This window comes from Curcuma longa, chromosome 19 (genome assembly GCF_044706935.1).
Source record: "Curcuma longa cultivar G26 ecotype Majalengka, Jawa Barat chromosome 19, ITB_CL_G26_1.1, whole genome shotgun sequence".
Taxonomy (NCBI): Eukaryota; Viridiplantae; Streptophyta; class Magnoliopsida; order Zingiberales; family Zingiberaceae; genus Curcuma; species Curcuma longa.
In genome coordinates this window covers 5,702,187-5,713,479 of record NC_133879.1, presented here as the reverse complement: position 1 = coordinate 5,713,479, position 11,293 = coordinate 5,702,187, and the positions used below count along the sequence as shown (strand labels likewise).

Here is an 11,293-nt window from a genome sequence, read left to right as displayed (position 1 = left end):
TGTGCCCCTTTTTGTTGCACTCAAAACAGGTTACGTTAGGGTTAAAATTCGAACTTTGACTGTTACCTTGAGAAGGTGGGGTGAACAACTTTTTCATATTTCTTTGTGTGAACCTTCTTGATTTTTCCATCATCTTTTTCACATAGTGTGCAACTTGCTTGGGGAGCATCTCCTCATCACTATCGGAACAAACAAAGCAATACCTTTCTCCTTTGAAGACAAGTTAACTTGTTCATGAAGTTCGAATTCACAAAATAATTCATCTAATTTAACAATTGAAAGATCCCTCAATACTTTATAAGCATCGACCATTGATGCCCATAAAGTAGTTCGGGGGAAGGCTTGGAGCACGTACCTTACTAAGTCCCGGTTGTCCAATTTCTCACCTATCACATGTAGACCGTTTACAATTTCTTTGAATCGTCCATGCATTTGACTCACGGTCTCATTTTGCCTCATGGTGAAGTGTTGGAGTTGTCCAACTAGAAGATCCTTCTTTGCTCTTCTAGATTCACTTGAGCCCTCGTTGAGCTCAATCAGTTTCTCCCAGAGTTCCTTGGCCGAATTGAAAGGTCCAACCTTACTCAGTTGATCTTTGGATAATCCGCATTGCAAGGTTGTTGTGGCCTTCGCATTGGCTTGTGCCTTTTTGCATATTTCCTTTGTCCAACTTGTTGTAGGTAGAGGTTTTCCAGTATCATCCATTGGTTTTTCGAAGCCATCTACAATGCTAAACCAATTTTCAATATCGTTCATAAGATAATATTCCATTCTACCTTTCCAATACGCGAAATCGTTGCCGTCGAAGTACGGTGGTCGTGCGGTGCTGTATCCCTCTTGAAACGCCATTTGTATTTCGGTTGAACGTTTGATCTTCCGAAACGAACCGGCTCTGATACCACTTGTTAGGATCGGTGCGTTCGCTAGAGGGGGGTGAATAGCGATTTTTGACTTTTCTCTGCAAAAGTGTTAGCGGAAGCAAAATAAACAAGAAATAAAAAGATCACAATCGCTAACCCGTTCGATTTTACTTGGTATCCACCTCTACGAGGTGACTAATCCAAGGATCCACACACACACCACACGATCTTCCACTATGAGAAAACTCTCCTTTTCGAATCACCCTTCGAAGGCGGAGAAACCCTCACAATGCGATGTCTTCCTCCTACAATATCTCTAATGAAGTATGAGAGGAAGAGAAAGCTTTTACAGATCTCAAAGAGCAATAAAAGAGATGAAAGAATTGAATTCTTGGTCTTTGCGACGTTGACTGCTCTTTTTATGAAATTCAGTGCCCCAGTCGACTGCTCCTAAGGCCAGTCGACTGATGGGCTTCAACGGGAATTAAATATGCATTTAATTCGCCAGTTGTCACCCCAACGGCAGTATATCAGTCGACTGCACCATGGCCAGTCGACTGCTCCAATTGACTGTCAACTCGACTGATTTTTCTGTACTTGTCTGTGTGTGCTCCGGATCATCCCCAGTCGACTACTGATGCATTGAGAACATGTGCGTTCATCAGCATTATTTAGCATTGATTTGGCCACATTTCATGAGCATAACATAGGATATTGCACTCTATTTGGCGGTTTATGCTTTTGCCTCTTTAATTATTCTGTTTTCCTTGGATACATTTCTTTGTGTGGTGTTTTGTCTTGTCAGGTAAACAGCATGGCCGTGCCGACTAAGTGGAGCTGGTCAGACTTGCTTGCCCAGAGCTCAACACGCCCAGGCCGTGGTGAACACCACGGCCGTGTTGTTTGCTGTGGAGCTGTCCAGAGTGATGCTGTGTGACGCCCAGAGATTGACACGCCCAGGCCGTGCTGTTTAGCACGGCCGTGTCGACGGCCAGCCTTTTCAGAGTTGAAGCTGCGCTTGTTTTCTGCTCAGAGTTTAGCACGCCCAGACCGTGTTGAATGACACGGGCGTGTTTAAAATCGCGTAAGCTATAAAAGGGCTGCGAAAGAAAATGAAGGGGGGATCCTGGCGGCTGGAATAGGGTTTGGAAGGAGGAACACTTTGGAGAGAATCATCTGGACGCATCAGCAACGTTGGCATTTGAGATTTGGATTGGTAACCTCTTGTATTGGATGGTTGGATGCTTAATTTGGATTGTCATGTCTTGCTGTGAATTTTTGTTTATGGAGTAGTTTGTTTCATCTCGAGATATGGGAGTACCCTTTTTGATGATTGATTTTGATTGATGATTTGCCTTCTCTCTCGTTAATTGAATCCGTGTTAATGACGTGGTTTCAGTGAATTATCTCGTTTTATCTTAGGAAGTTAGGGGATGTACGTAATGGTGAACCCTATTTCCGAAACTCTGAATACCATCTAGGATTGTCCCTTCGAGAAGTAGTTACAAGATTGTCTAGGTAGGCTTGCGGGATTCATGTGACAGGGTCCTTAGCTGATTATGGTCACCTGTGTTACTTGCCACGAAAGAGGGAGTTCAGTCCTAAGAGATATCCTGAATAAACAATCCCTGTACTGAATGGAATTTGTCTAATCCAATTGTACACTGAATTGGCAGTAAGACTAGGAAGGTTTGCGGAGGTCACGTGACAGGTCCTCTTAGCTGATTATGATCACCTACGCTCGAATGCCAATGAAGGTAGAATTGCCTTAGGTAAGTACAACTGAGGAAGATCCTGAAAGGGGCCCTCAATTGAGCATAGGATAGACATGGGATATCCGTCAAAACGTCAGTAAAGGTTAACAGAGAGGGAAGGCTTATCTTCTGATTGATCATTGAAGAGGGGAAACTATTATCTCGAGATTAATCCAATTCCAAAACCTAGCCAACTCTACTTGTCGTCAGCTTCCATAGCAAATTAACTTGTTTCATCGAATTATTTCGTCTAGATAACTAAACATCACGCACGTCCGGTGATTAAACAAATCCCTGTGAATCGATATTATTACTTGACGACATCCGTGCGCTTGCGGAAAATAGACATCAACTACTGGCAGGGTCAGTCGACTGCCACAGCTGAAAACTTCCCTTTTCAGCTTCTCTTCACTCCTTAGCCTTGATGTAAGCCTTCAAACGTCTTCCACAAGCCTCGTGTTCTTCCTTGCACTAGCTTGAGACATTTCCCTCGACTTCATCGTGCTAAGACATCCTTGCCAAGAGGCCGCGCCTCCGGGACTTCATCCTTGCCAAGAGGCCACGCCTCCGGGACTTCATCCTTGCCAAGAGGTCGCACCTCTCGGGACTTCACACAATTGTCAGGTCTCCACTCCTGGGCTTTCCTGTGGACTCAAACCACACATATTAGATAACACCACATTGCCTAACTTAGCTGATTTAGCCAAACATTAAAATCCAATCATTTGGGGCACGATTGCACCAACATGTACTTCTTTAATTCATCAAAGGGTGAAATTTAGATCGATAGATCAAAAGGTCCGATGAGTTGAGAAGTAGTATTATGTACATGGTGTGTTGTTGATTATAGAAGGAAACTGTGTCCTATAATCTAGGTTTATGATGTCCCCTTGAGGAGCTCATAAAGATTATCATGTAAACCCTGTAGGTGGACCTTGTCCGCATGATAATAAGGTTGAGTGGTACTACTTTTGGATTAGAAGTTGATTAAATTTGAGTTGTCAGTAACTCATTTAATTGACGGGCATACGATATCTTAAACACAGGGAGACTGATGTACTGATAGTAAGAAGGAGCCCATATTATAATATGGGATTGGTGCGGTAGTGCAATAATAACTCTCTAGTGGAATGAGTTATTATTGATGGACTTAAGTTGTGTGTTTAAACCCATCGGTAATGGAAGAAAATCCTCAAGTGAAGAAACCAGGCATTCGAACTCATACAAGGCTGTGTAATCGATCAGCTGATCGATTACACACCTTGGTAATTGATCAGCTGATCGATTACCAAGCCTCGTGGGAGATCGACTGGTAATCGATCAGTTGATCGATTACCAGCCTGGTAATCGATCACCTGATCGATTACCAGTGTTAATGAGGAAAAAGTAGCGATGTTTAATCGATTGTTTGATCGATTAAACACCTCGGTTCGAATTGGAAACTTCCAAAATCTTGCCAAAATCTCCGAATTGATTGATCTAAATCATACCATATTTACGATTCAATCATACCATATTTATGGCTCAAATTATACCATATTTATGGGATGGCTAAGCTATAAAAGAAGAGGCTCTCAACGGGTTTGAGACGCACGAGAAGAACTCTAATCTTTGGTGGCCGAGACTCTTGGCAGCCAACCCCTTTCCTCTTCTCTTTTGTCCAGACAAAGAGAAGGAAGGAAGTTTGCTAACCATCGGAGAGGAGAATTCTGGTAGAGAAATTCTCGAAGGATCGTTGCACACACAACGTTCGAGAAGAGGAGAGGAATACAGCAGAAGATCAAGAGGTCTTCGGGTACGAACTTTATCCCTCACAACCGTCCAAAGAAAGGTATAATTTAATGTTTCCGCATAAGTTAAATTATCCTTTTTATCTTGGATCCTGTAAATCAAACACAAGAGCCCAATGATCTAAACGAATCGATCAAACTTCGTTTGATCAACTATGAGAGCAACTTGAGATCGTTTCCGGGAAAATTTTTATTCTGCAAGAATCTACCGGAACAGTTTTTTAAGACTTTCCCAATCATTATGAACCATATAAAATTATCATGTTAGCATTTGCTTTTATTCTTATTATTATGTTTTTATTTTTGTTGAGCAACTAACCTTAATCTCGAGTTAAGATTGTCAATTTTTAATTTATGATTATTCAATCCCTTTTTAGTCTCCACACCAATCCAACACGAGTCTCGTATCTCATTGCACATTTAAAAAAAAAACACTTGCTAGAACTATTTTACTCCCAATGAATTTTAGTGAAATAATTAATTTAAATGTGGTTTTAAAATAGATTTGAAATATCAACCATGACAGAGTTATTTACTGTCTGTAAATCATGCTTAATTATTTCTTTTTAAGGTTTTAAAAATATTTATTACAATACAGGTTGAAATTGATACCTTCATAAAGAAAGTTTTTAGTCATAGAATATTTCAAACTTTTAAAGTCTTTTCTTGTCACACAATTCCTCAAACAAACATAAAAATGAGGATAAGATACTAATACTATTTTTATGTTATTCTATAAACTACAAATTAATATATAATTATATTTGGTTACCATGCTATTATTCCATTTCTAAAGAACAACTATTTAATTTTTGTTTATCAATATCATTTTATGAACAAATGTATTGTTAAGAGTTTAGCAGAGAACTTTGTAGCAAAAGTCCAGGGTATAAAATCCTTGGGATTTTAAGGAGGTTTAAGCTTATAGCTCCGGCCTCAGATTGAAAATTATCAGCCAATGTGGTGTGATAATTCTGTTGGAAATATGAATGGAAACAATGAAATGGAATGAAGGAGAAGACTCTCATATGGAGGAGTTTAGTCCTACATTGGTAGTTGAGGGGCAACTTGATTGATTTATATTGTATCATAAGCATTGTTGTTGTAAACAAATGCAAGGGGAGAGGCTCTCTCTCATGCGTGGGTGCGTAGGGGATACAAATCCAGGGCCCGAATTGCACTGCCCGCAAGGCAACTTGTGTGCGAGCACGACCTGCGCGCGTCGAATGTCGGACCGGTCAAGACATAATTTGCCCAAGCGGATCAACTAACATTTTGCATCCCGTTCCATTTTTGTAATGGACGAGTTAATGACTTGACGTTGAAACAGCCGAGTATTATTACTGACGTTTCAAATCAAGTCATTAATCTCCAATTAATGGAAAATATGCTGCAAGGTTATAAAAGAAGAAGCGATGGGAGATCACAAAAAAGCATTCTCGATCCCTCTCTTCCTTTTGCCTCTGCTTTCCCCACTGATAGCTTTTGGGTGTAATCGGTTCGCCGGTAACGATTTGTGCTTAATCGTTTCTCCAGTTCTGTCGTTGTATCCTGGGAAACAAACGTCTGTCTTTACCTCTAAGCACCGCCGGAGAGGACGAATCTGTTTTAAGGAAACTGCGTTGAACGCAGGCCTCGGCAACTCATCCATCTCGCCACTCGGCCACTTGGCTCGCTCGGCATCTTGCCCACTCGGCTTGGCAGTCGACCTCTCAGCATCTTGCCCACTCGGTTCGGCAGTCGACCTCTCGGCATCTCGCCCACTTGGCTCGGCAGTCGACCTCTCGGCATCTCGCCAACTCAGCTAGGCAGCTCGGCTCGGCAGTCGCCCACTCGGCCCAGCAACTTGTCTCGACACTCGGCCACTCGTCTCGGCTTAGCACTCGACCACCTACTTCGGCAACTCGGCTAGGCAGCTCGGCTCGACAGTCGCCCACTCGGCCCAGCAACTTACCTCGACACTCGGCCACTCGGCTCGCCAGTCGCCCACTCAGCCCAGCAACTTGGCTCGACGTCTCGGCCACTTGGTATCTCGGCCACTCAGCTCGGTAGTCGACCACTCGGCGTCTCGGCCACTTGGTGTCTCGGCCACTCGGCTCGGAGACTCCACCACTCGATATCTTGGCCACTCGGCGACTCGGCCACTCAACTCTCTCCGGCAAAAGATCATCAACAAATTCATGGTAGTCAAAGATTCAAAAAAAGCATGTTATTGTGTAGTGTACAGAATATGAACATGATGAAAAACTTCACAAACACAATAGACTTTATTGTGGCTTTTGCGAAACTGGCCAGTGGCAGTCAAACAAATAGCATGATGAACATAATAGAGCATAATAGACCTTGGCCTTTCATTTCACTAAAAACAGTTGAAGCTTGTCTGTGGATGATACAAATCACATGTTTATGTGTTGATCTCTTATCTAAAGAAGGCCACAGTTGAATCTTGTGTGGCTGAGGGTGTTGCTACCAAAGAGGACCATAAGAAGAGCAACACAGATCACCCTCACAATCCATGATTTAGTTGTTATAATCAACCCTGTAAGATATGATTGAGTTGACAGCCTAATCACCCTCAGCCTTCTTTCCTTAATATAATTACGATATGCCGCATCAATTCTCTTATGTAAGTTGCTATGGTTACTGCTTGAATTCTCCAGGCTTGATGGCATTGCTTGAGTTAAACACCTAGCCAGGACGATAGCATCTTCTAAGCCTGCAGATCCACCTTGTCCGAGGAAAGGCCCCATCACATGCATCGCATCCCCTGCCACCGCCATTGTGCCATTTGACAGTCTACCTGTGCATAGGTGCCATGGATGGCGATACCAAACAGAGTGGATGCTCAATGAATCAAGGTCACAGTGCTTCACTATCTCACTGGTCTCACTAGGAAGTTCTCGTACAGAGTCAAGTGCAATCTTTTTGATGTAATTGAGATCCTTTTGAGAAAGATGATCTGATTTGAATTTACACACTAGTCAGTACTCAGAATGATAATCAATAAATTTACGTCAGTTTAGTTAGCTTACCTCCAGCTGGATTTGCCAACCCTATGAACCAGTGGACTAGCTTATCATTGATTGGTATCCTTCCGAATGTTATACTTTTGCACCTTACTCGGAGAAAATGAGTGCCAAAGCTATGGGGATATTGATAGCTTGTGAAACCTCGCACAACAGCAATAGGGAAGAGCTTTGGGTCCTTCAGTTGTAATGACTTTGCTATAATTGAATCTGATCCATCACATCCAATTAAAACCTTCACAGGCATAATCCAAACATGTATACTTTAGCAGTCTTCCCATGACAAGCATGAGTTGCATTAATTGATTGCAATAGCTTAACTGATCAATGATTTGGCTAGTTGTTCTTCATAGCGATGTTAGTAGAACTAGAAGTAGAAGTAGAAGAATGAAAAAAAAAGGAAAAAAAAAAACTTCACCAGTCTAAGTTCTAGTGATTGGTTCTTAATATCAGTCCCACTTCTAGACGAAGGCATTTAATAATCTTAAATTACATGATTAAAAAGAAAATATGTAAATGAACATATTTAAAAGTGCCATCTATATAGCTCATCCAAATTAATAATGAATGAATTTAATGAGGCCTCTCTTCATTTTTCTTTTATTTTTGGCAGGTTTTGGTTGAATTTTTACTAATTCAAACCTAATGAAGATTCAATTGTGAATTAATTAGCACTGCTTTTGAAATACAAAAAAGTGTATGTAAGTTAAAAAATTTGCAAACAAGGATTGAGATTTTCACCTTTGCTATCTAAGAATGTGTATTCATGAAGTAGGATTAAGAAAACAGATTTGACTTTGGGCAATATTACCTTTGCTTTTATGATCTTTCCATCCTTGGTAAAAAGAACAGGTAAGGAAGTGGTATGGTCTAATTTAACTGCCACAACTTTACAGCCAAAACGAATGGACTCTGAAGGTAGTTTGCTAGCCATTGTTTCAATCAGGTCACTCCTTCTCAAGCAACGTAGTTCTACTTCCCTATAATTCAAGTAGACCACCGCATTCATTATGAAGGACAAAAGAACAGGAGCTGATAGAAACAGTGAATTATCTCAGAGAGCCTTTTTAAAGGGAAGGTAAGCCTGAAAAGGCACATGCACACCACACATATAAAGCTGTATTGAAGTTGGAATGACCATAGTTTGCTTATTCATACACACATCTTTTCTAAATTTTTCTACATTAATGCCTTCATGATGTATATTTGAATTTAACTATGAAGTATCCATTAGATTGGAGCAACAGATAATATTTATTAGGAATTAAAATATTTTATAATTCTTGTGAATACTTGTGATTTATTTGTATATTAGGGTTCCTTAGAATCATGAAGATATAATTACCTTCTCGTTTACCAGATCTCCCACGTGTTCTTTGTTTGCTACTGTATGATCTTTTTGCTCAAACTCTCCTTGCCTATATTGAGAGCATGGTAGTCCATTCTACTAAAAACACACAACTAAATGTTTGCTTCGGTTCATTTCTTTCCTTGCATAGAAGAATATGTAAAAGCAAGATGTTTCCTGACTGTCTGCTTACATGCATTAACAGAATCGATGATGGTTACGAAAACTCAATACAAAAGATTTGCAGTGTTGTCAAATGCTTAGATAACTATAAACCTGTTCAAAATATGTGAATGGAAAATTTCATATGCAAACTGAAACTTTTGTAATGCATTGAACAACAGTTGCTGATGAGACAGTATGATGATTTGAACTGTTCTCCACTTGTTTTTTTGGTGATGACCCCCATGTGTCTTATTTAATAGCCCAATGAAGATTTATAAACCTCAGCTTTGTTCAAGAAATGAAGATCATCGATCAAGTGGTTTATAACATTACCTGCACGAAGTTACTACTGTTTTGTTACTCTCAAGCCAAACATCCCTTATCCTGTAAATTATTGAGAAAAAAGAAGTCTTTATTAACAGCATATGAACCAAGTAGAACAATTCAAAGTGTATGACCAAGTAAAGCAAGGAGAACAATTCAAAATGAAAGCACACTAACAAAACCAAGTAGAGAAGACTAAACAAATTAGTAGATTGGATTGATTGAAAATAGATTGGATTATCCTCATAAAATTGTCTATAAGAATGACAAGATCTAGCAGATAGAGCCTCCTCCCACAACTCTAATGAAAAATCCATATTATACAAGTACCATAAATTTGAGAAACTACTTCAATTGCTTATGACCCTCAACTTGAATCTATACATGCCTCTATTCATCACCAAGATAATTTATTGAGAAATCACACTTCTTATCTATCACCTTAATGAACTGAAAACTAAAGAAATCAAGACCTGTTTTTCTAAGACCAAAAAAAGGGACTACCATTCAAGACATGGGACAAAGTTTAGCAGTCTTCAACAACTAATCACATAACAAGCAAACTAAAGAATATCATTCTCCCTGTAAATCAAATTAGAAAATTGATTGATCAGCAATTGACTAGTTACGAATAAGTGCACATGTTGTCACAAGCTTGGACACACCAAATTTCATGCCTCAATGGAAGTGTGATTGGTAGTAGATATTTCCAAGTTACAGTGGTTTCAAATAAACAAGCTAAAAGTGCTTCTCCCTCGACATACACAAATGTTGAGGTTGAAGCCATCACAAATCAAGCTGTGCTTCATCAGAGTAACACTACCTCTATCTCATCTGTGCTTTCTTTCAAAACAGACATCCAATCATCCTGGTTGATTGGCTCAGAGTCTCTAACTACATAGCTTTTATACTTCTATTTTAAAATTTTTTAATACTCCTCATCTCTTCTAAATCGGCAAAGATGATATGTGGTACTTCTCTCCTCATGTGTCATATTGGTGATATTTCTATAGACCACATTTAACAATATCTAATGAGTATCATGTATTTGAATCTGTCTTTTCTTCTTTTGGTTGTCAAGTACAGGAACAAAAGAGGAAGAAGATTGTTTGGATTCGCCATAAAGCTGGATGCATGTTTGAAGTTGCTGGCATTCCTTTCAGCCTTAACTGGATCTTCACTTCAACTATGGCATCAATGTTCAATCCACTTTCTGACATCAACATTTAGTCATACTTCTAATTCACTTCTAAATAAACTTATGTTCAATAATTCTCTTGGTTCTATAGTTTGTACTTTGTAGTGAATATAACTGTCAAAATTGCCAATTTTAAAAAATGATTGCTTTGTCATTTAGTAAAAGTAACTCTAATTCTTCAACTCCTTTTGATAATACCAATTGTGATGTATAGGTTCCATATGAAGAAACAACAAAAGGTAAATTCCAATGATATATTTTATTTTTTTATGAACTTGCTCTTTTCACTATGCATGAGTTTCTCTTCTTAAATCACATTTCTAGAAGTTCTTCAAACTTCTGTATAAGTAGTTGCACTTAGTTTTCCACTCTTATTAAAATCTTTTTTGACAAAGTACTCATGTAGTGTCTTAGAACTTGTTAAAACAAGATACTCTAGCTCAATTTTCATGTCCTATTATATTTAAAGCATGAACCAACACAAACATAGAACCTAGTTAAAACTGCTAGAACTATGCTTCTATTTGTCTCTCTTCCTAAAAGCTTTCAGGAAGGAGCTATTCATAACTTCTGGCCATCTAATCAACAGGCTTCCTTCATCCTACCTATTCTCATCTTCACCCTTTAGTTACACTCCCTTTGTTCTCACTACAATTAATGAGACAAATACTTTGCACGCTCGTCCATTTGGTCTTCCTCAGGTGATATTGAAATAGAAGGCTATCGTAGCTATAATTCAACAATTAAACTCCTTTACATCTTTTGGCATGCCACATTCTAGGAACAAACTCCCTTCAAAACTATCTCGACCTCTGAGAAACCTACAAC

The 11,293-nt window shown here is 39.4% G+C and overlaps 1 protein-coding gene across 1 annotated transcript; it reads right to left on the bottom strand.

Annotated features, from left to right (window-relative positions):
* Positions 1-6,641: 6,641 nt before the first annotated feature.
* On the bottom strand, positions 6,642-9,321 carry LOC141812673 (monooxygenase 1-like). Its single transcript, XM_074700689.1, has 4 exons — positions 9,277-9,321; positions 8,242-8,410; positions 7,437-7,665; positions 6,642-7,363 (listed from the first exon to the last, which is right to left on the bottom strand). The coding sequence occupies exons 2-4, from the start codon at positions 8,362-8,364 to the stop codon at positions 6,828-6,830; spliced, it is 888 nt and encodes a 295-aa protein (XP_074556790.1). The 5' UTR covers positions 8,365-8,410; positions 9,277-9,321; the 3' UTR covers positions 6,642-6,827.
* Between the last annotated feature and the right edge of the window lie 1,972 nt (positions 9,322-11,293).